This window comes from Phragmites australis, chromosome 4, assembly GCF_958298935.1.
Source record: "Phragmites australis chromosome 4, lpPhrAust1.1, whole genome shotgun sequence".
Taxonomy (NCBI): Eukaryota; Viridiplantae; Streptophyta; class Magnoliopsida; order Poales; family Poaceae; genus Phragmites; species Phragmites australis.
The window spans coordinates 9,086,181-9,111,850 of record NC_084924.1 but is presented as its reverse complement, the minus strand read 5'-3'; the positions used below and the strand labels follow the sequence as shown (position 1 = coordinate 9,111,850).

The following is a 25,670-nucleotide window of genomic DNA, read 5'->3' as shown; positions in this document are numbered from 1 at the left end:
TCCTTATGTGTTGAACGGTTTATATAATCACATAGTAGATGCTAGAGATAGAATTAATGTCCTAAATAATTCCAAATAGTTCGTAATATAGTACAATAATATAAGACACTAACCATATACCCATTGAATTGAACTAATGAAATGGAAAGGTAAACAAAATAAATAGTCCTGCCTGGTATTTGCATAGTTCATACTGCATAGATGTTGAATACCTAGATCATCTTAAGATGGCGGAGAAAAGTGGTGACGTAAATTAGTGGAAGAATATCAGCTGTGCCAGTTAATGTTATCTGGGTAAGATGGTTGTCGTCTCCGAGGTGGTAATGGAAACAAATCTATTTTTATTTTCAGGGTCATCAATATCCTCCGGAGATGGAGGTCTCAGAGGGAGGGGTCGTTGTGGCATGAAATCATCGTCATCATCGTCATCGTCGTCATCATCTTGAGCTATCATGGTAGTAGCACTTTCTATTTCCTTGTCAATTGTACACCATCTCAATATAGTGCATGAACATCCTCTTGCAGTGTTCCTTGAACCTTTTCTTGTATTGCTGTTGGAACGTCAAGGCATTAGGGGCATGAATCAACATCCTCATTGCCCTTGTTATTTTCTGGATGAGTAGTAGAGGGCGCCCTGTACCCCTTAGGTTCGCTGACCGTCGTCATCTTCTACACGAACCAGGCATGACACCCCCGCCGAAGAGCATATACATCACCAAGAAGTTTGTGATATCTTTGTCGATCAAATGTGCTTCTTCCAGGAACGCCTAACGCAAAAGAGGAGCATTTGAATCATTGGAAAAAAGATAAGTAGGGTGAACACATAGAAAATTGCGAACCTGAATGTGGGATGCATATTGGTCGGGCAACATCACTATCATTTTTTGTCTCCTAAAAAACCTAGAACAGAATGATGGTCGTCCAGTTCGCACACCCTAAGATATGTTTGACGCTGCTCGTGCAAGAGGGCCCTAAGGTCCTCAGTGGTTACATGCTGGAGCGGAGCGGTTAACGCAGAACAGAAGTGTCTTGCTTGCAATTTGGCCGCGACTTGGATTAGGTTGTTCTCTTTGAAGGGATCATCCTTCCCTTCACGCACAATATATAAGGAGGCATTAAGTGCTATATGGATCGCTATATGTGTCCATAGAATGCCTATACTCGAAGATCCCGTCATAGATTTATTGATACTTCACTGCAACGTTATGACTCTGCACCAAAGCACGAATCCCTAATTATTTAAGAAACATTAAACAAGTATTAAATATATAATTAATATGTAATAAAGCTTAATAAATAAGTAACAATTAAAGTTATGTACCAGAATTATTTGACAAATATTACATAAATTAAAAATAATTAAATTAACAATACAGTGAATAATACATAATAGGAATGACTACGACAATAAAGTCAATAATACATGTGTCATTAACAAGTACAAGTGCACCGAACAACTGCGCGACGACTCGATGATGAGGATGACGTCGCGTAATCCCCAAGAGTGTACACGTTTAGTGGGTGTGTGACCCTCATACCAGTGACCTGTGCTGGCCCCTGCCACGTGTTCCCTTGCTCGTCATCATCATCGTCCTGCCCTGTGGGGGCCCCACCGAACGTGTATCCCACCCCGCTAACTCTGTCCTGCATGTACCATGACGAAGGATCCTCATGCGCCAGTGTGGAGGCCCCTAGAACGTGCTCCGATGGAGTTCGGTATGTCGAAGGCTCGCCCTGCTGATACCACTGTGAACCCCTAGGTGCATCATGATATTGGTGGTATTGTGCGGTGAGGAGCTCGGTGAAGCTGACAGCCTGCACTACAGCAGGTTAGTCAAAATCATGTGTGCTGCTCCAGTCAGGTGTCTGCTGTGATTAGTCAACGACATCCTCGTAATGAGTCGATACTACAGACAGAGGTGTCAGCGTAGTTTGAGGAGGTTGTGTCCAATGCGGGGCCTGTGAACCCAGTGTACACTGCTCGGGCGCAGGAGCCTACGTGCACTCCTTGTCCTAAGCACTGGAACGTGATATATGACGCTCCAAAGCTGAATGTGCCTCTCGTGATTGTGCCCTTATGGGTTCATCACGCTCCAAAGCAGGTTCATCTCAAGGCTAGGGGAGAAGGGGCTGCCGCTCTTCAAACTCCTGAAGAAAAATGACCACTCCCAGTGGATGCCGGAGGCAGAAGCAGTATTCCAAGAGCTCAAAAGGTACCTTTCCTCCCCTCCTGTACTAACCTCGCCTCGACCCGACAAGGAGCTCTTGCGCTATGTTGCCTCAACACCACAGGTCGCAAGCATAATCCTGATCGTTGAGCGGGAAGGCCTCCAACGACCAGTATATTACGTTAGTGAGGTCCTTCACGACGCGAAGGCTTGGTACCCACAGGCTCAGAAACTGTTATACGCCATCCTGATAGCCTCTCGCAAGCTCATACACTAATTTCAAGCTCACAAAATTAAGGTGATTTTCTCGTTCCCAATTAGGGAAATTCTCCATAATAGAGATGTGACAAGAAGAACATCAAAGTGGGCAGTAGAGCTCAAGGGATTCGATCTCTAGTTCATCCCCCAAACTTTTATCAATTCTCAGGCGCTGGCCGACTTTGTTGCCGAGTTGTCGTCCTTCGAGCCCGAGTAGGTACAGTGACCAGAGGCAGACGAGCACTGGATCATGCACTTCGACGGGTCATTCACACTAAAGGGAGCTGGGGCATGAGTGGTTTTGACCTTACCTACAGGCAACATCCTCAGGTACATAGTTCAATTATATTTTCCAGCCACTAATAACACTGCTGAATATGAGGACATCTTGTGAGGAATGCGAGCAACCTCCACACTTGGGATTAAAGAACTATAAGCGATAGGAGACTCACTACTAGTCATGATCCAGGTGCAAAAAGAGTTTTAGTGCTCTGACCTGATAATGGCAGCATACCTCACCGAAGTGAGAAGACTAGAGCGACGCTTCATCGGCTTTGAGGTCAAGCTCGTCCCTCGCAAGGACAATTTCTAAGATGATGAGCTGGCCAGTCTAGCTTCTTCTCGTGAACCTGTCCCGATCAGAGTCTTTGAAGAAAGACTCTCACGACCATCCACCGTGATCTCTGGCCAAGGTGAAGGGGATGCTCCGCTCGAAAACGGAGCTCCCGAGGCAACACCTTTGGAGGCAACTCTCCTTCAGTACCGTCGACCTCGGGCGGCCATCATGTGGTCACCCTGCTCGATTTGGGTACGACCTGGATGGATCAAATCTTGGACTACCTTCAGAATCGAGCAGTCCCTGATGAGGATTCATCAGTAGAAAACGTCTCGCAACAAGCTCGTAGATACTCCTTGATAGAGGGATGCCTCTACCGCCGAGGGAGCAATGACCTTTTGCTGAAATGCATCACTTAGGAAGAGGGGAGCACATTGCTTTCTGATATCCACGGAGGCATATGTGGTAGCCACGCTTTATATCGCACCCTTGTCGGAAAAAGCATTCCGGTAAGGATTCTATTGACCCACTACCCTCCAGGATACCTGTGAGCTGGTGAAACAGTACGAGTCGTGTCAGTACCATGACCAAAATACCAACCTACCAGCCCAGACACTGCAAACCATACCACTTTCTTGGCCTTTCGCTCTCTAGGGGCTTGATATCGTGGGACTGTTCCCCAAAACCTTAGGCAATTTTGAATTCCTGTTCGTGGCCATCGACAAGTTCACTAAGTGATAGAGGCTGAACCCGTCTGGAAGATCACCGCCAAGACAACGATTAAGTTCATACGAGTGCTGGTAGTGCGGTTTGGCAGTCCAAACCGTATAATCATAGACAACGAAACTCAATTCACCAGTAGTGCTTTCCAAGACTACTGCGAAGAAATCGGGACCAAGGTTTGCTATACGTCTATGGCTCGCCACCAAAGCAACGGACAGGTTCAAAGGGCGAATGAGACGATACTTCAAGGGATCAAAACCTGGGTCTTTGATCAGCTTAAAAGCTATTCAAGATGTTGGGTGGAAGAACTCCCACACATTACTCTGGTAGCTGCGAACGACCCCTTGTCAGGCTACGATTGAAACCCCTTTCTTCTTGGTTTTTTGGCGCTGAAGCAATGCTCCTCTCAGAAATCACCCTCCAGTCACCTCGAGTCAGCAACTACTCAGACGATGACCAGGTGGAGCGATGAGAGGATGACATAAACCTGATCAAAGAGTTTCACGATCGTTCTTTGATTCGAGCTGCCCGATATCAGCAGAGCCTCAGATGCTACCACGACCGGAAAGTGCGAGAACAAACACTGGTTGTAGGCGATCTAGTCCTTAGACAAATTCAGAATAAGACCGGTCGGAATAAACTCTCTCCCAAGTAGGAGGAGCCCTATAAAGTGGTCGATGTCACCCGACCTGGTGCATTCAAGTTAGCCATAGAGGACGTCGTGAATTACACAACTCCTGGAACATCACCCTATTGTGCAAGTTCTATGTGTAGGGTCGCTCGAAAACAGGTTTGTTTCTCTATTTTGTAGGACCTTCTAGACAAGCGTGGAATACGACCGGTAAGTTCTCAAATTCAAACAACCAAACTCCCTATTTTGCAGGACTTTCCGACCAGCAACAGGCTCCTGATAGATTGGTTCTCCGACCATAGCACGCGATCACACTTGACAGCCACTACAGAACCTGGCGACCAGGGCACCAAACAACAAGGAGGCTAGAGAACCCAGAACAATGCAAAGCCCCATCCCGTATCCAAGCGCGATGACCGGGCTACGAGCGGCCGGAAATAACGACTACAATGCCATAAGTCCTCACTCGGGCCGAGCGTTGGTTGCCACCGACGGACTTGTCGAGCTATGATCTGTTCTACGCCCCAAGAACCTGACTAGCGAGCGGGATGGGACAATTAGAGCCAATTTGTCGCATAAACACTGGGAAGGTTTTCTGAAAACTCCAAACAGTGGTTCGAGGTAATCGGTCCAATTAATCGTGGGACTCCTATTTGGTCCTCTGGCCATCGGTGAGGCCCTGGGAGGGGGCCGAAACAAAGATGGACATCGTAAAGCCTCAGCATTTTCCATTCATATAGAGGATAGGTTACAAGCCGACTAGTTACATCCAATCGGGCTAACTATCCTAGTACATGCTTGCCCTATCCACCCTGACTCAAATGACTAGCGCGAAGTTGACAGAAAGAGTCCGTTAGACTCTCGCCTCTATCTGCCTCTAAACAAGTCAAGGAGCCTCTTATACTCCTCCCTGGAACGGTAGCTCACCACTCTGGGGATCGGACGATGACCTGCATAAGGGTCGGGAAAGGTGGCTAACGCAAAAGCCATACTGGAGCTGATGACCGGCCCCAGCGCACCCTAAGGACCTCCCTTCCGCTTCATCTCTAACTCTTCCTTTTCATCGATCTCCTTCTTCAGAAGGTCTCAATCGATCCCCTCCTCATCATCAGAAATATCGATGACCTCGGGGATCCACCCAGGCGGGAGAGCGAGATGAACAAGCAGAAGGCGGCCTTCTTTGGAAGGGCGTAAGCTTGATGATCGCCTTCTTCAATCTTGCAAGCATCAGCTTCGACCTCACAAGCATATCCGCGTCAAATGCCACCTCTGGAAGCACCACGGCAAGCAGATCCAGAGTCGGAGGTGACCCCACCTTTGTCGAGTCATCTAAGATCATCGACCTCTCCAGCTATGAAGGAGGGGAGTACTCCATGGCCTCAGGGCTTGCCTACGCTATGGAGCAAAACATGAGACGGGATAGAGATGAATGGACTCTAGTACTAAAGGCCTGAAGGTAAGAAGGAAGGTGAGGGGGTGGATCAAAAGGTCATCAAACACTCATCCTTTCAAAGACCTCAGCGGCGCCCCAACCAGCGCGACATTCAAACCGCTCGAAACTCGAGGGGGCGCACAGAAGGAACCAAGAGTCCTTTCGGTCCAGTGGCAATCAATATCTCTCTCTGTCGTACCCTCTTCTCTCTCTCAAGACACTTAAACCTCCCCACGTGACGCGAAGTTCAGAGTTGAACTTTGAGGACTGACGGCATCAACGACCACTCCCTGGGCGAACTATGTTTGCCCAGGACCCAAGTGGCACGACCAGGCTAGCCCACAGTCATGGGGAGGCTTGAGAGCTAATGTCGGTGTATGGAGTAAAGGGGTACCCTAGCTAACGGGCCCCACCGAGAACTTAACTACTAGAGGTGTATATTTCCCAAAAATTGGCCTATCGTGCGACTATGATATGGCTCCAGCAACCAGTATAATGCCTACGTGACTGGTCTCCCTACGCCATTGCATAAACCCGTGACCAGCCCCACTGGTCGCAAGGACAGATTTGACACAATCTGTCCAAAGCACATATACTGACATCCACTCAAGTGTTTTCCTTCCCCAGGCGCAAACCCCAGTGGACGAAGTCATGGACAGCGCAGAGGGACATTGTCCCATCTTGTAGCATTAAATGCTGTGGGGCGGAACATTGCAGACCAGAACGGTGGCTTACGACTGATGGGATGTAATCAGCAACCCAACCAGGCAAGTGGACGGGGACGACGCATAAGGGCATTGTCCCGTTTCGTAGCATTGAATGTTACGGAGTGGGACTTTGCAAGCTAGCACGACGGCGCACAATGATAGGATATACGGAGCCTTCAGAGAAAGTGGGCACGCCTTGTCCTCTGTAATGATGGTTTGAGTTAGATATTAGGATGAGCAGAGGTTTTCTGTTTGGACCCACATGTAAGTTCTCCTCTCTACTATATAAAGGGATGAGGACCCCGTTTGTATGAGAGAGATCAAGTCTGGCAACCAGCTAGAATATCATCTGCAATCAATTGAGATCCTCCATAACACACATGACGTAGGGCTATTATCCTCCGAGAGGCCCGAACATGTATAACTCTCTATGTCCCCGAGTTCACCGTCTACACACACATCCAGTTCTTCAAACACCATTCACGCACCTACTATCTAGCATACCCTAAAATCATTGTCAGAGATTAACCCTCGATAATAATTGTAGCCTCGTCCACATCCGGCTGGATCGAACTATGATAGCCCATGAATCTAGGACATAGAGAGACCAGCATCCTTTTTGTCATATTGCACACAAAACCTACAAGACGCAAAGGGTCAATAAAGCTTTAATAGCACTACAATATTTAAAGTGCATTAAATAACAAATAATTATCTACCCTCAACGTAACCTTTCCACTGCTTTTTGGGTGGCCGCGAAACTACTAACGGGATGCCCCTGATTGGCAGCCTGGTCAGCATGGCCACATCCCTCAATATTACAGTCATCTCGTTAAAATGAAAGTGAAACATATGTGTCTCAGACCGCCACCTGCCGACGGGACCTGTGAGTAGTGGCTCCTCAATTGGCAAGAGAGGTGTCCTGCCACCCCCCACCATTGGAGCTTCAGCCATCATGAGAGCGAAAGGTTGTAGCCCTACCTGTGCGAGTGGCTCGTAGAATCGAGGGTCTAACTCCTTAATCGTGTGGACACTCCGAGCTCGCAACGGAAGTAACTGCAAAAGGTATCACATACATGTACCGAGTTAGTAGCAAATTATCATGGTAATTAAAAAGTACATATAATCATGGTAGCTGCTGCCCTGTGAAATCATCTGTCCCTTATGGTTCTCATCGTACCGCTACTGAAGAAGCTCAGGAAGACCACCATGAGCCATGACAATGATTTCAAGCTACATGATTCAATAAGTAGGTGAATAAAAAAGTAGAATATATTACAAGCTTCATGATTCAATAAGTATGTGAATAACAAATTAGAATACATTACAAGCTTTATGGTTCAATAATAGGTGAATAACAAGCTTCATGGTTCAATAAAAAAACATCTTATGTGATGCCAGTACCATACGTATATTATAAAATAAGTAGTATAACTAATAGGTGAATAACAATTTAGAGTACAAACCATGATTGTGAATAACTTCAAACAACAAACTAAAATACAACAACTCTAATACACTATAGTTCGATAGTGACCTGATAGTTTACTGTCTGGTCGGGCATGTCCTCTTGTCATAGCCAGGTTGTTTGTACAGTTTGCACTTGCGTAGACCGTCAACAGTATCTGCTTCATCCATGTCACCTTACAGCCTCATGACTCTAGGCCTTTCAGGATCTGCGCGTCGTGTTCAGGGATAAATTATCCACTTAGGCCCCTCAGTCATTTTGTAGCTGCTTCCGCTGTTGAATGACCATATTTTTGGAAGCCATATGCTCCTTAATGCATCGATCGTGAAGTACGGTGCTACGTACTGTGATCCGTCATTGCCGTCCATGGTCTTGCAAGCGACTAAGACATGCGAGCACATGATATGGTGTAGTTTTGGCTTATTGCATGTTCACTTCATCTCGTGAGGCCTAAGTTGACATTGTTGCATGATATCCCCTGCGCTATATCTTGAAGCATACCTACGGTGGCATATGACCTCGAATTCAGTGTTGGCTAGGTCATAATCCTCATCCGTTGAAAGTGTTCCTTGTTCATCCTTCTGGATATGATTTCCTCCACCTTAGATGCAAACCGCATGCTGTAATTCATAGCAGCATTACCATGGTCTCGAAAGTAGTCCACCGTTCTATAGAATGTGAGCTCAATGATGACACATAATGGGAGGCCCCGTACTCCCTTTAGGACATTGTTGAACGCCTCCGCTATGTTTATTGTCATGATAATGTACTTAAGATGAGATACAATAATTTTAAAAGGCCTATTTGTATAAGAAATGATACAATATGATCATTAAAATTCTATATGCTAACCTGGTACCGTGAGTGTCATGGATTAGGGCCCAACACTTCGTCGGCTTCCCCGCTATCCACTATCTAAACATAGCATGTGAACAACTAACGATAGTTTGTCCCCTAACCATTTTCATTCGCAGATGGTCCTCTTATGCTTGTTGCTCTACCATCATCTTCCGAGTGTTCCCATTTAACTCTCTCCATATCTCGTTGAACTTTGCCTATTAGTTCTGCAGACATAACCCTTTGAATCTTTTTACAAGAGACTCGATGCAGTACCTTGTGTATAGGTTTGCTCCTAAGTGTCACATGCACCATGTTCTCTCCACATTATGCCATACAATGGAGTAGTTTGTACTATCATGTAGCACATCCAACGCATGCAGAAGGCCTTTGTTGCGATCTAAGATGATGTAAAATCATTCCTTGTTGCCCACGACATATGTCCTCACCAAAGTGAGGAACCACAACCAGCTATCCTTGTTCTCACTCTCAACCATTGAAAAGGCAAGAAAAATGATTTGATTATTTGCATCCGCTGCTATCGCTGTCATAAGGGTACCATGGTACTTGCCGCTCAGAAATATGGCATCAACACATACAACCGGCCTGCAATGTCTGAAAGCTTGGATACATTGTCCAAAGGACCAGAATAACCTAATGAGGTATCGATCAGTGGTGCTGTATGATCCATCCTATAGCTTGATTGGCTCATTCGCTATGACTCACTGAGTCCCTAGATTTGTCAAGACAATCTTCTGCATTAGCCTTGAAGCATAGTTATAAGACTACTCGAAGTTTCCAAACAAGATCTTCAATGCCTTCTGCTTCGCTTGCCACGTGGTGTGATAATTGATTAGCATACCCATCTTAGTCTGCACCTCCTCTATAATGAATTTTGGCGACAAATAAATGTCTGTGCTAACAAGGGTGATGAGGAGTTAGGCTATGAATCTCGCATCAACGGCTTAGTTCACATTCCTAATAGCCTCTTCGTTGTATGTATGTGAAGTGTATCTACTGATCACAAAATATTTCCCATATTTCAACTTACATGCTCGTACAAAGTAAGGACAATTCAGGTGCTTGATATACTTGACCTCATACTCCGTAGGGTTAGATCGGACACACTTGTGGTCCCTTCTTGTTATTAAAACATAGTTGCTAATAAAGTGGATGACCTCCCCCTATTACGAAACTATTGTCCCACCTGGATGTCGCTATTCTGGTATCCCTAGTTAGATAATGTGTTATACTCAATGACAGCACAATCCAACAGCCCAGCACTACGAAAGTACCGGATCGCCGGTACCAAGTTATCGTTGTCAACAGCTTTTTCATTCCCGCTACCACCATCTTCATCATCTATACATCTCGCATCTACCTCAGAAGGGTCCACTCTAACTCCCTCTCTATCAGAACTGCCCTCCCCGATATACCCTCCATCCTCTTCATACATCATCTGCTGATATGATCCTTCCATAGTAGTCATTGTATCATCTTGCACCAGTCGTGATACTACATTTACGTACACCACATATCAAAGTTCTCCTCTAATACCTTGCATGAGTACAAAGCTCATACATTGTTCCTTCTCATCTCGAACAATGTATGGACAACGACCAAGCTATTTGGATCAAATTGTGGCCGCACACCCTCCAGGACATCGGTATGAGATTGCTGGTTCACACACAAAATGCTCATAACATGTGATTTCAAGTCATCTAGGTCATTAGGTACCTCAACTGAACTCTCTATATTCTGTTAGTTCTGAATTATTACGAGCCTCTTGTACAAAACTACTGGACATTCTCCATAATAAATATGGAAAATCGTACCGTATCTGCTAAACAAAGATATATGTAATAAAATAACTAATTAGATGTATGTACTATACACAACTAGTTTCGTCCATCGATAAATAATAAATAAATTAACAATGTAAATTAAATAGTACAATACTTAACAATGCTAATATCTAATTAATTAACCATGCTAATTAAATCATCAATATTGAACTCAAATAAAATAATTAATATTTAAGATTGAATTAAAATATAATTAAACAGGTTTACACCACTGTCCATCCATCATTCACATCACATCTCATTCCTAACCACCTCTTTGGTCATGCAGCTATTCGGTACGCACCACTGTTTTAATGGATTAAATTAAAATACGAATTAAACAGACGCACACCACAATTAATTAAAAAATTAATTTGGTAATTTTTCGGTGCATTGTGATTTTAATCAAATATTTTTATTCAACCCAAGTTTTTTGAATATTTTTAAAATTTATTTTTTCCTTTTTTCTCTTATTACACCGACACCTTACTTACATCTATGAAGAACATACATACACTAGGCTATCACCCTACACTACCACTAGCACAAAGTATCATCACTAGACCACCATATTATTAAACTAATTAAATAATCTAATTACACTGACTAATTGAATTCACACTAATTACTATTATATAATCTACTTACTCGGACTAAGCAAATAATCACTATTATACAAATTCATGTTAATTACTATTACACTGACTAAGCAAATAATCAAATTCATATAATCAAATTAAGCAAAAATTAAACAAATATAATTGAATAGATTAAACAATCTATTTACTCTAATTACAATTATTGTTATGAGTATTAATTAAATACATAATTTAATTACTTACTGTAACTCGCGCTGCTGCTATTTCTCACCTCGGGCTTATTTTCCTCTCCTCGTGCTGCTGGTACTCCTCACCTCGCGCTACTTCTTATCTTCTCGCCCTGCTACTTCTCCTCACCTTGCGCTGCTGCTCGTCTCTTCTCTACTCGCGCTGTGGCTTCTTATCACCGCGCTCTCATCTTATAACAAAACATGGCAGCACGAGGGCTAAAAGTCGCGGGGACAAAACATAACGTGAGCACCACATCCGGCCTATATACGGTACTGTACACCGTATTTGGTACCTCAGAATATAAGGTGTTTTTGGTACTGTATCGAATATAGGCGGATCCATCTTTTTTTTTCGCATATTTGACATACTATATTATCTATTTTAATAAATATAGTGGTTTCTGACCTATGTTTGGATTTTTTCCCATCCTGCCCCCATAGACCCCACACGCCGCTCGCTCCCCACACGGCCACACCCTACTCCCTGCTCCACCCCGCCGCCCTTGCGCCGCCATGGGGTACGCGCAGCTCGTCATCGGCCCCGCCGGGAGCGGCAAGGTGAGGATCCCCGACTCCTCGCTCGCCTCCTTTTCGGAGGGGTTGCTGTGGTCGCGAGATGCTTGGTTTTGATCCCCGTCGCTGATTAGGGTTCGGTGAGAATTGGTTCATTGCTTTGATCGATTAGGGCTCTGATGGTGCTGCTTGCGCTATTGCGTTTTAATTTCTGCTAGCTCTTATCGGATTTAGTTAGTGCTGTTCTAGTGGGGGTTCATTCCCTACGTGAGGCGATTTCCTCTGCTCTATTTCTATTGCTTAGTTCATTTTCACGATTCGTGGGATGGGTACACATATACATGTAAGAGAACCGGCAAAAATTTATTGCAAGTGTGCATACGCGTTGCACATTGGTTAGGGTTTGATTAGGGAGAACATGAGAATGGCTTGCTCTAATCAGTTGTTGATGCTGTGCAGTCAACTTACTGCTCCAGTTTGTACGACCATTGCCAGACCGTGGGCAGGACAATTCATATAGTCAATCTCGATCCAGCTGCAGAGCATTTCAACTATCCTGTAGATATGGGTAAGGATGTTTCTATGCTTTGTATGTGCGAATTTAGACATGGTTCTTATTTGGCTTTTTGGCATCTTTGTAGATATTAGAGAGCTCATATCATTGGATGATGTTATGGAGGAGCTTGGGTTGGGACCAAATGGTGGCCTTATCTATTGCATGGAGTATCCTGTTGTTTTAAACTCTATGTTTATTTGTTGTTTGTTCTCTCCCAAACTATCTAGTTCTGAACTAACCCCCTGCTTCACATTATGTGCAATGTGTCACTGTTGTATTTCAAACTTATTCCTTGTTCTGTGACTATCATGAGGCGCAAGGTTTAGGACATACTGGTTTCAAAGACGTTCCTTTGCTAGGCAGTTGGAACAAAAGTCTTGTAAGTTGTGGCCATGCAATCATTGGATGTTCCTCGATATGACAATGAATGTCGTGGGATGGATTTCTCAAGCATTAAACAACCTAGGTCATGACAATGTAATTCATGAAGGATGTTAATATTCCTTATTCCTTATGGGCGTGGAATCTAGTTTATTAGGATTTTATGCTGTCAGTTGTTTCCTTAACAAAGCCTCAGGCACTTTGAAGACAGTATGGATGATTGGTTGGATGAACAGCTAGAGAACTATTTGGATGATGACTATCTTGTGTTTGATTGCCCTGGTATATTCTCAATTCATACTTGCATGCTTTAATTGTTTGTTACGAGTTACGCAGTTTCATCTCACGTACTATTCTTACCACTTAAATGGGCTTGACAAAACAAGCAATCATCAGTCTAGTTATAGCTAGTGTATCGTACCTGTGCACTAAGTGTATACAAAATACCATCTTGCGTTACCTTTAGTGTGTTAAACTGTGTTTAGCAATGCAAATGTGTACTTTTACCTCTCTCTTATACTATTCTATATATGAAAAGGTTGAGATATTTAGAGAGGGTCAACATCACATGAAATCAGTTAACAAAGTTGCACATCTCGTTTTCCCAGGCCAGATTGAACTTTTCACTCATGTCCCAGTTCTGCGTAACTTTATCGAACATCTGAAACGGAAAAATTTCAATGTTTGCGCTGTATACCTTCTTGATTCGCAGGTTTGCATCACTAATAGAACTTTTCTTGACAAAGAAGATACTCAACTAAAACCCAATTCTGACTTGAGTTGTTTTTCTTGATCCAGTTTGTCAGTGATGTAACAAAATACATCAGTGGTTGCATGGCTTCTCTTTCTGCCATGATTCAGCTTGAACTTCCTCACATCAACATCCTTTCAAAGATGGATCTGGTCTCCAACAAAAAAGCTGTAGAAGAGTATGTTTTATTTCCTCCTCCTTTACATAGTTGCAAGAACTTGAACTGGCCTTCTTTGTATTAATACTTTGATATTTCTAGGTATCTGGACCCAAACGCACAGGTTCTTCTGTCACAGCTGAATCGACATATGGCACCTCGGTTTGGCAAGTTGAACAAGTGTTTAGCTGAACTGGTATGCCTGCCATGAACCTGTAAATTCTGTATGGTGTCATTCTTTGAAATATTATGATCAGAGTTCTTTAGTGATGTCATGAACCCATATAAATGCTGGATTCGTAGCTCATGCATTCAATTTTATCCTCCTGATGCAAATTGATTGCCAGGTTAAGATTTTCTCAGACGTAATATAGCTTGATTCTAATGTTTGTTTAATGCCATATTGCCATGAAACAGTTCATCTTGTTTGGTTCTTATGCTAGATGCTTTCAGTTTCATACTACAAGCATGCAACAGCTTTAACTTCTTTAATCTTTTTTTTTAGTTGTATGGTGCATTATGTGGTGCAATGGACCATGGGCAAACCATCTTTGTTTGATTTAAATTTATGGATGGAAAGTGTGGAGCGTTCTGCGTACCCCTGCTTGCTTGGGGCAAAAGCCTTTGTTGTTGTTTTATGTGGGGAACATTCTATCAACACTGATGTTTGGCTATGACGAGGTGTGCCGGGGTAGATCAAACTTGTGGATAGCTCTGGCTGCAAACACCTTTTTTTAGGGGGGGGGGGGGGGGTAGGATTGCGAGCGATTTCCACGTGCGGAATTCTTTTGAAGTTTATTTTATCCTTGATCTAGTAATAATGATACTATTTGTGGAATTTTGAAGTGCTTTTATAAAGTAAGCCCGTCTGCACTGCAATGGAAACTTCATGATTGTCTGAGAATATGCATCGCTTTAGTCATTTGAAGTAGTTCAATTTCGTGGGCCTTAGCTGAAGGCTTAGAAACATTTACAAAGTGGTACTGGCAGACAGATTACAGATACATTCATCTTGATACGCTTTGAAAATTTTATATAGATGAATATACTATAATTTTTGTTTTCTTTGTACATATCTGGATCAACTTTGAGACGGCACTTATCTTACTGATAACAATTTGATGTTTAATCGTTTCTGCTCTCTGCCTTTTCTACAGCCTTCTGGTGTTCTCAGTCTGGAGTATTAATCTCAGTTCCATTATGTAGGTTGATGATTACAGCATGGTGAATTTCATACCACTTGACTTGAGAAAGGAGAGCAGGTAATTGCTAGACTCTTACCCTTTGTCTTGATGTTAAGCCTATTTACATGGTTAGGCACTTAAGCTCATGGTTCTTAGTTTATTGCGAAAAACTCTTCTAAACTGAGTGGAGCCCTTTATCACTTAAATTTCCCTGAGATACATTGGCATGCTACCTTGTTATCATTCCTACGAAGCACCTTTCATATACCATATTTATCTGGAAGACACACTTCCATCTTGCCACCTAAAAAATGATGTTGTGGTAGCACACTCGACACTGCCAATGCGATGCTATTATTCATTCTTTTGCTGTTATGAAATCATGTTCGATTTAATTTATATAGCCAGCTTGACCTGGGGGAAAAGAATTCTAAATCTGCTCACATAATAAAAGTTTGCAACATGGGATGAGTTTTAATTAAAATCCAAAAAAAACTTTTAGCTTCCTTGAAAAGAAATGTATTACCGTCTTACCAATTCTTGTGCATTTCCATGTCATGGATAGACAAATAATATATTTGTATATTTGTCTTTAGGTCCTCAGATACATGTCACTTGTTTCGTGAACTATTTGGTTATCTTTTCTTATTCCTAACAGGCCCTGTTTTTTTCTTCCAGCATACAATATGTGCTATCGTCCATCGACAACTGCATCCAGTATGGGGAAGACGCTGATGTGAAAGTTAGGGACTTCGATCCTGAGGACGACGACTAGTTATTTGATCCTGTAGGAACTGCAAACTAGTTGGTATCTAGTAGTGAACCAAGAGACAGACCCGGACAACGAAGAAATAGTTCGTGTAGGTAATGAATCAGTGCTTCAAACTGTAATGCATGGGCGCTTGGACAAACGGTGATCCTTCGTTGCTATTCCGGAACGTGCTTAATTGTAATCGCAAATCTTATATACAGTAATCGGCTATATTGTTGGAGATGTGCTAGGACAAACGTGCATACCATAACTTGTTGCACCTAGATCAATTTATGCATCATCAGACAGACAGCATAGGAACTTACATTGCATAAGCATACGCAAATTTAGATAGCATAATCAGCATTCTATACGTTGATAAGTGCACGGCATCTAGCGACTGATCACTCGGAAGGCACAAGACAAACGCAAGACTAGTACTTAACCATCTTGCATGCAGGAACGACAGATGATGGCATGATGCTCAGTCAACTGATGACAATCATTGTATCATTAGCAGCCATAGCAGGACATGGATTCAAATCTCGGCCCTTGACTGGCTAGCAAAAATCAGGCAGCTTTCCATTCCTTCAAAATTTCAAATTTAGGCTTTTCAACATTTGGTTATTGGATAATATGTATGAAGGTCAAATACAATTATTCCGCCAAAAGGAGTTGTCGAATGGGGTCATACAGCCATAAACCATCCATATTCATATTCATAATAGCCGGTACCCACCGAGAGATCACATAATCCCTGCAGCCGGAAGCTGCCCTGCGAAACCAATAGAGTTGAAAATTAGTAAACATAATCCGGCAAGCAGCACCAAAACGAGCAAAAGCTCATAGTCCAACAGCTGGAACAAAAAGTTATATAGCAGAGTATAAACAAGTGTGAGGAACGGTGACATTTAGAAACCTAAACTAAATTGGCTTAAAAAACTTCACAGAATAAACATATATTAATTTCTATATAAATATGCTCTAAATTTATCTAGTATGTCTATTCTACCGCTCAAGAGGATTGCAACATGTAAATTGCAAATATGTAAATATAAAAACGTAAATAAAGTAAGGAGACAAACTCAGTACAAGGAATTTTTATTTCGTGGTATCGATAATATGGATGCCACACCTAATCCACGTTGAAACTTCACAAAGAATATACTCCCAGTCGTCATGTCTCTTCTGATCACGACTCTTAGAACTATCAAGTCACCAAAACAAGATCTCAAGCATAATAAGTCACCAAACTATAAGGCAAGATTTGAGCACTAGCCTTTCTTCTGGTCACTTGCTGTCGTGATCACTTCGGAACTTAAGCCACCAAGGTAATGGTCTCCGCGTCCCCGTACACGTCTTGCCGCCGCTCTATATCAAGTCGGAGGGTTAACAAGCTTGAGCCATCAAGACCCAAGATGCCGACGAGTCACCAAGAATCCAATGCGCTAACATAACACTCGGTACAAGCTAGGAGAACTTCTTGATCCCTTCTTCAAGCCGTAACACATAATTACAACTCATTCTGAACCTATAAGCACTAAATACTCTCTGATCTTGTGCTTAATCGCATTCGATGATCACTTTAAGCACTTTGATAGCTTGAATGTCTTCTCAAGTGTATACGAGCTTCCTCTAGACTCCAACAGCATACTACACCTTCAAATGACTGAGTGGAGGGGTATTTATAGTCTCAAACCCGCCAACTAGCTGTTTTCCCAACAGCTTAGAAAAGCTGTCAACACCAGATGATCTGGTGTTAGTACTACTGTTCTCATCGAATCATCTGGTGAGTACAATCTCAGAAACTAGCCGTTGAACTTTCACTCAAAGTCTCTGTGAACACCGAACACTCCGGTGTGCCTTCAAATCTATCACCGAACCTTTCGGTGAGTTATCTTTAGCCATCCAAGCCTTTGCAGCCTCTTTATGTAAAATGCTCCGGTGCATTCATCCGGTGTTCATTCCATTCACACCGAACCATCCAGTGAGTTAAACATTCTCTTCCTTTCACTGGAAATGCTCCGGTGCAATTATCTCTGTGATCACTAGACTATCCGGTGAGTTAATCTTTATTCTTTAGCAATTGCAGTCGCCTCTGCAAGAAATGCTCCGATGCCATACTTCGATATGCACAAACCAAGCACCGGATCATCCGATGGATTGATCTTTAGTTTTTTGCATTTGCGTTCTTCTTTACAAGAAATGCTCCGGTGTTACCATGTTCAGATCACCGAACTATCCGATAAGGTTCTCAGCCTTCTCCCCCTTTGTCAGAAATACTCCGATGAGTTCAACACATAGAGCACCGGACTATTCGGTGAGACTATCAGCCTCTGTGCATAATGCTCCACTGAGTGCAAACTCCTCTGCGCCGGACCTTACAGTGAGGTCAATTCTCTTGAAACTTCTCCAATTCAATTAAATTTTGTCCCAACTATGGTGGCTTCTTGATGTATTGTATCCATGAGACGTATTAACATATATTCTTGAAAAACATGTTTGCTATAATGACTATGTTGCCATTAATTATCAAAATCACAATCATAGTCTAATATGATCATTTTCGCTACAACAAGAATAGGTGTCTTAGTAAGTGCAATAAACTTTACCAATCATACACAAAACTAGGAGGGTTAAGTTAAAATCAAAGATAATGCCGTTAGGCTTTTTGAACTAATTGATAGTCCTGCTAGCCTGTAACTCAGTTAGCTCGGCTTCTTTACAAATCCAAAGTTCAAACACAGTACTGTGTTACAGGAAGCTAAGGTTCTACTAAAATGAAACTAACCAACATATGTAAAGTTGAAAACTGAAGAGTTGCCACCGTACGGCTTCTTTACAAATCCAAAGTTCAAACACAGTACTGTGTTACAGGAAGCTAAGGTTCTACTAAAATGAAACTAACCAACAAACAAATATGTAAAGTTGAAAACTGAATTCACAGTGCCACAAACAGAAGCAGAAAGCAGTGAATAAGTTTGATCTACCTGCATTATGAGCATCATTATCGAGCATTCTGGAACATCCGTAGCCAAGGGCTGGGGCCACTCTTTTCAACCTGCCATTCCTTAGGATACCATGGATATTGCCACATCATGAAGCAACGTTCAGGGTGAGGCATCATAGCCAGGTCCCTTCCATCAGGGGAGCAAAGGGTAGCAATGCTTAGTGGAGAACCATTGGGATTGAAGGGATAGGTCTCAGTTATGTTATTAGCATCATGGAAATATCGCACATGAGCCAGATTCGACTTCACAACAGTAGTTAGAACATTTTCATCTAGGAAGAAAGCTCTTCCCTCACCATGAGCACTCCAAACACCCAAGGTAGAACATTCCATCCCTTTGAACATGATAGCAGGAGAATCCCCTACGGATACACTGGTGAACCGGCACTCGAAACGACCAGATTCATTGTGAATAAACCTTGGCTGGGACATATCTCCACCTGTACCAAGAGAACCTCCAACATCTGATCCTGGCACCCAGCCAAGGAGAGCCATGAGTTGACAGCCATTGCACACTCCAAGACTGAATGTGTTTGGCCTATAGTAGAAATTCTGGAATTGCTGTATGAGGGGTTGGTTAAACCTGATTGATGCAGCCCAACCTTTCGCTGAATCCAGCACATCTGCATAGCTGAAACCACCAACAAATGCAATCCCACGGAACTCCTCTAGAGAAGACTTCCCAGCCAAGAGGCCTGACATTGTGATGTCCCATGGTTCAGTCCAGCAGCATAGAATGCAGCAGCCATTTCCCTATCCCTATCCCCATCCCCATTGCTCCCTTCTTCACGAATAATTGCAACCTTTGGTTTTGAGGATGCAATCAACAGTTTCTCGTCTGTGAACTTGGGAGTGAAAGACAAAGACCATGATGGTGATCTGCTTTTCAATCCTTCTTCCTCAAGTTTGACACAAGATTTCAGACGTTGTAGCTCTTCAAGCTGGAAGCTCATTTCCTCCCAGAGATCCCTGAGATCTGAAGTTTTTTCCTTGAGATGCAGCTTGACATCAACAGCAAATTCAATTTCTGGTGAGCTAGTAACTTCTCTGATTACATTAGCTGAAACACCTGCCGCTTCAAGCTTTTGCTTCACGACATTGAGATATTTTGAGTGCACTTCAATAGCAAGGCCAAGCTCCTCCGCAAAGAGTGCCTCAAGAAGGTTCCTATCTTCCAAGTTAATGTCCAGCTTAATACCACAATTACCAGCAAATGCCATCTCAAGAACACTCATAATAAGACCACCATCGCTTATGTCATGACCTGCTGAAATAAGCTGTTGACTGAGAATCCATTAGTGTTACCTCAGGTGCAATGTCTAAAGGCTCGGTGACTTCAGAAACTCGGTTGAATTCAAAGGTCTTCTAAGGCATATCTCCTAGAACCTTTTCAAGCTCAAGTTCTTCAACAGGGGTGGGAGGAGGAAGGCCATTCAACTTGGCATGCTCCACGGCAGCGCTATCAATCAAAACAATCTTTCCACAGCCATCAATTTTAACAATGACAGCCATTGAAACCCTTTCCCTCTCACAAAGTGACTCCAACAGGCTTCTGCTCTCAGGATTCACCAGTAGTGCATCATGTTCCTGGTACTCAGCACCCCATATCTCCAAAACCAACAATGTATGATCGCCAACAACAATTGAGCGGATATCAATTTCAGCACCCTTGGGATAGATAATTTCCTTCACTACATTGCAATTTCCTCCTGCCCCCTGATCATGAATGCTGATGATGGGGTTGCTCTCTCCCATTTCTGCACATGCCCTAACCACGCGATACAGTTTCTGTGCCATCTTAGCATCTCCACGCTGTACTGCATTGAAATCAAGCTCTGCATCATTCTGGCCACTGACCATACTTGAGGCAGCACCACCACCCATACCAATTCTGTATACTGGACCACCAATCTTCACAACTAGCATGCCAATTTCTGGATCCCACTTTGATATGTGTGCATGGTCAATTTGACCAATTGCTCCATTGAACATTATTGGCTTCAGCCACTCACGCCGCTCCCCATTTAGCAACCTCATCCCAAAATTTCTGGTAAATCCCTGAATTAGAGGCTCACCAAACTTGTTCCCATAGTCAGACGCACCATCACTAGCATCAATAAGAATTTGCAACGGAGAGGCCAGATTCACTGGGTAAGAAAAAGAAGCATCCTCCCAGGGCGCATATGAATTGTCCATTCGAAGATCACCAACACAATAACTAGCAGTGGAAGCAACAACAAAAGAACCCTTTCCAGTGGCATGTGTTCTCTTATACGACCATCTGCACCTATCTCAGCTCCTGGGTAAAAATTATGGGTTTCTGCTGTGAATAAAATGTCAAGCTCACACATCATGATGGATAACGGTGAAGTGGAACCAGGAATCGTTGGGCGTAGCTGACTCACTGAGAATCCTTTTGTTGCTCTCGAGTTATCCTTGAATCCGATGACAGAGTTACTGGGGTTGGCCTTCAGAGGATTCTTCACTAACTGAAACAAAGTTTTTGGCATGGCCTCTCCATCTATTACAAGCTTTCCATTAAAAAAACCAATGCCTGCTATGTTCACTATTGGATTGTGCAATATCAAAAAGTTCCACAGTAGTCGGATTGTGTTTGATATCATCTCTGAAGAGGTGTGTATAGTAGTCAATATCTTGTTCATCAAAAGCAAGACCCATCATCACATTTATTTCTTCCAATGCTTCTTTTCCCCTTTCAATCACTGGAATGACACGGACAGGTTCAAGAACTACATCTGACTGGAATGATGTGAGCTTGTGGGGATAAACACACTCTGTCATTGTATCATGAACCAAAGCAGCAAATTCACTGAGCTGACTTTCATCAAGTGGGTCATAACCAGGCTCAAGGCACAAAAGGTATCTTCTAGACCTCTCCAGTCAAGTCACTTCTACTAATGAGAGAGATTTACAGACCGATACAGCATTGCTTGAGAGCGCTATTGAAAATGTCATCCGGGGACGACCTCAACAATGACAGTACTAGAACATCTAGAGTCTTCCTCCTCCAAAAAGCTCCTTGTTTGCAACTTCTCAGGTTCATAAGTTTCTGCTAAGAGCCAATGAAGTGTTGCAAGCTTCTCAGAAGTTAGTGGACTGTCCAATTGAATATTGAAGCACTGCTCGGTTATTATATCAACAATATTAGCAGAAACCTTTGCATCACTTTCCTGAGCAATTCCATGGTCTCACTTTCTTGAAGAAATGGTTTACGATACAAGTGAATAATTCCAACATCCAATGCAGTATCAGATTTCTCAACCAATGGATTGTCAAACCCCTTGGATACAACGGCGCCAGATGATGACGGCAATCAGATATTAGGAACCGCAACTCTTTCAACACGTGGCCAACAAAGATGCTGTTGATGAAAGCAGTGTCGGGCCATTCGCAACCTTCTTGATCCAAGATTTCTCGCGGCAGTTAAACCATATCCTTTTCCCTATGCCGACAATAAACATAAGAAACGGTAATGTCAGCAAAAATGGAATAGTTATAGCTGTGCTATTTCATATGTTACATACCATATTCCCAGGAAAGCCTTCGATGCGTGACAGATTGATTGCTGTCATTTCACCAGGTGATGCCATCTAAAACCCGAGGATTTTTAATTAAAAAAGGAAGATCAAGAATTAGTGTTCTGTTGATTCTACAGTGTACTAAGGAAGTGGTGCAAAGATATAAATGTACACAAAGATTGAGCATGGTGAAGCAAAGGAGACAAAAAAAATAGTGAAAGAACAGTATTTGTTTTCAACATTTCATCTACACCTCATCAATTTTATTTGTGAGCTCAAAGGTTATGGTTCTGTCATTTCAAATGTCAGGAAGGTAGTACTACCAACAAACTTATGCAAAAATTGGTTTCTAAAGTGAAGTAAGATGTATGAACATGATGAAGAATAAACTCGTACACAAGTTCACTGTGTTTTGTAGGTTAGTTCAATCTTGAAAAACCATGACGCCCTTCTCTTGAAAATGTAAACACTATAACACAAAAGTGCTACCAACACAGATTATGGCTGCAAAACAGCGACACAAAAATCTGCCAATTCAATCAAAAGAAACTCGTTTGCCAATATTATTTTTTAGGGGTGCTCACCATTATTCATGCGATGCTTCTACTTATCTTGCAAATCATTGTAACACACAATTACTATAGTAAACAGCACTGTTAAGCCTGAAACCAAATTTACCAACTCGTATAACTGCACAAATGCAAGTTGTCAACCAATAGCTGTTCCCAGATATACTGCATATATTATTGGTAGCTAGCAGAAGAGCACACAAGTGACGGATTGTTGGCCCCACGACAGCGACACTTAGCCCAAAATATCTCAGTTTCAACTATCAAGCTGTCGGAACCAGTGGACACTAATCTCCACACTTATTATCACTCCCAAGCTGGTTCGATCAGGAGCTGAACCTTGGGGAAAAAAACTGCAAAATAGACTTGTTGCCACTAGTACTCACTCCACCATGCAGCAAACAAATCCTAAACAATCAATCAAACTGGATGGATCGGAGAAGCGAGTTTTGGATTTGGATTTGATTGCTCTCAGAACAGCACTAGCCCTCGGAAAGATCAGTCCATGCAAGCAAGATAGGGTTCCTTACCACCAAAAGATGAACTCAATACGATCCACGCCAATCCAGTAGAGGCGAGGAGGAGGTGTACGACGACGCCGCCCACCGCCACGAGGGATGAGCTCCTTGGGCGCGGTCTGCTCGCGTCGCTCCGGCGGAGGCAGAGCGTGTTCACTGACGGCGCGAGGCTTTTGAGACAAACGTGCGGGGGGAGCCGGGACGAGGAGGACGCACGCGCCGCCGCGAGCGCGAGGGGCAGGGCCGGAGGGGAGAGAAGAGAAGGAAAGGCAGATGCTTCCCCAGTTTACTCGGCCCAATGTAGTTGAGTTGGGCTGGGGCTAACCGGCGCGGCAGCAGACCGCACGGTGGATTCGGCGGAAGATTTTTTTATTTTTTATTCTAATTTATCAAATTTAGCAATTTTAGATTGCCGTTTGAAAAAAAGAAAAAGTTTATTTTACCTTCCTCAACTATTATCCGAATATGTTTCCCCTCCCCTCAACCAAAAAACCAGATATTATTGCTTCCTCAACTATCTAAACCAGATTTTTTCCTTCTCGTGTGGTTTTAACCCTGGTTGTCCTACATGGTTCACATGTGGCTGTGCCCCCCACATGTCAGATGACACATGGCCATCCTCACTGTGTGCGCACCATCCCTGACGGAAGGGAGCATTAGCACACCGTGGTGGCGGTCAACCATGAATCCCTCATGGTACCCAGCCGCTGTTGCGTGCGCCTACGGAGGTAGGGTCCAAGTCGACATACACCCACCATAGAGGTGGCAAGAGCTCGTCGGAGTTGGTTGCGGCTAGCGACGAGTAGGATAGGGTGGTGGTGGAAGGATCTAATGGCTCTAGAGGGGGGGTTAAATATGGCTCTAATCAAACGTTAAAACAACTATCGATTTCTAGAACAGGAAGCAACCTTAGTTTAGAAGAAGTAAATGCAACTACTCGAGCAAGCAAGCTAGAACATGGAGAATAAATATGCAACCATATATCTTAAGAGTAAATTACGGAATTGAAACTTGCATGAAAGTAGATGCTATAAGTAAATTACGAAATAGAAAGAGAGTAGGGAAAAAGAACACCAATTTTTTCCCAAGGTATCAAAGAGTTTCCACGCTCCCCTAATCCTCTTAGAGCATCCACACAAGGATATCGTTTCCCCTTGAGTCATCAAGACTCAAGTGCTCACTAGTGATCGTCATTTCTTCATCTCCGGATTAACAGGCATCAAACCAAGTACAAGCTCTTCCCGGAGTTCTCACAAGAACTCCAAGAGCTAATCGAGAACATCTCCAATCACCACAACCGACTAGGTGTTGCAACCACCAAGAGTAACAAGCTAACTGGTTCACTTGATCCCTATCAAGCCTAAACAACAGCTAGATGCACACTCGCTGCTCTTGAAGCACTAATGAAGTCCTTAACCTTCAATTAGGGATTTGGAAATCAACTCTTGATTCTTGATGACACACATAGTGTATGAACTCTTCTGTGTTGCAAGAGAGAGAAATAAAATTGAGTGAGAAGGTATATATAGACTAGAGGTCCACATCTAGCTATTGTTCAACCACCCACATTTTCCGTAAACATCGGATGGTCTGACACACACACACCATTATACACACCGGATAATCCGCTGAGTAATCTTTTCCAAAAGCTAGCATACCAGCTGTCAGTAGCCGTTGTCTAAAAAGCTCTGGTGTTCTTCATACCACATCACCAGATAATCCGGTGAGTTTATTTCCCATGCACCGAGACACCAGGTCTGAAAATGCTCTATTGTGTTACACACCTCAACACCGGATTATCCAGTGCCTTGAATTCCAATCCCTCTGAAAATTTTAACTTTCTATTAAATGCTCTAGTGTTCATCTTCTCTGAACACTGGACAATTCGGTATACTTAACTCCAATTTTCTCCAGAAAATATCCCTTCTGTTAAATACTTTGGTGCATATATTTACCATCATCGGACAATCCGGCGAGGTCATTCAGCTTCTGCTCAGAACAGGAATAAGGTCCGGTGAGTATAAGTCCTTCAGCACCAGACAATCCGGTGAGAACACAAACTATGAGGCTCATCCAATTCAATTGACTTGGAGCACTAACTTCTTGACTAATCACCCATAGGCTTCTTTGAGATACTTAGTGCTAGATTTTTGTAAATGTACATCCAACTAAATCTAGACTCAACTAGATCAAACTACAACACTTAGCTCTCCTTTATAATACGATCGAAAGACTAGAAAGGAACATATATCTATTTTAAGTGTCCTTCATCACCTTGTGACACTTAG

At 43.0% G+C, this 25,670-nt stretch overlaps 1 protein-coding gene and 1 pseudogene across 1 annotated transcript; one reads left to right on the top strand and one right to left on the bottom strand.

Annotated features, from left to right (window-relative positions):
* Positions 1-11,883: 11,883 nt before the first annotated feature.
* Positions 11,884-15,989, top strand: LOC133915587 (GPN-loop GTPase 3-like). Its single transcript, XM_062358801.1, has 9 exons — positions 11,884-12,011; positions 12,426-12,534; positions 12,608-12,689; positions 13,100-13,185; positions 13,512-13,615; positions 13,702-13,832; positions 13,914-14,007; positions 15,018-15,073; positions 15,674-15,989. The coding sequence occupies exons 1-9, from the start codon at positions 11,967-11,969 to the stop codon at positions 15,768-15,770; spliced, it is 804 nt and encodes a 267-aa protein (XP_062214785.1). The 5' UTR covers positions 11,884-11,966; the 3' UTR covers positions 15,771-15,989.
* Positions 15,990-16,162: 173 nt separating this feature from the next.
* Positions 16,163-23,647, bottom strand: LOC133915588 (probable phosphoribosylformylglycinamidine synthase, chloroplastic/mitochondrial; annotated as a pseudogene).
* Positions 23,648-25,670: the final 2,023 nt, after the last annotated feature.

Bases quoted from the DNA above. Each gene is read 5' to 3' on its own strand.
- LOC133915587 (XM_062358801.1), top strand. From the start codon at position 11,967: ATGGGGTACGCGCAGCTCGTCATCGGCCCCGCCGGGAGCGGCAAG. The intron at 12,535-12,607 runs GTAAGGATGTTT...GCATCTTTGTAG, and splicing joins CAACTATCCTGTAGATATGG to ATATTAGAGAGCTCATATCA. The intron at 13,186-13,511 runs GTATATTCTCAA...TCGTTTTCCCAG, and splicing joins TCTTGTGTTTGATTGCCCTG to GCCAGATTGAACTTTTCACT.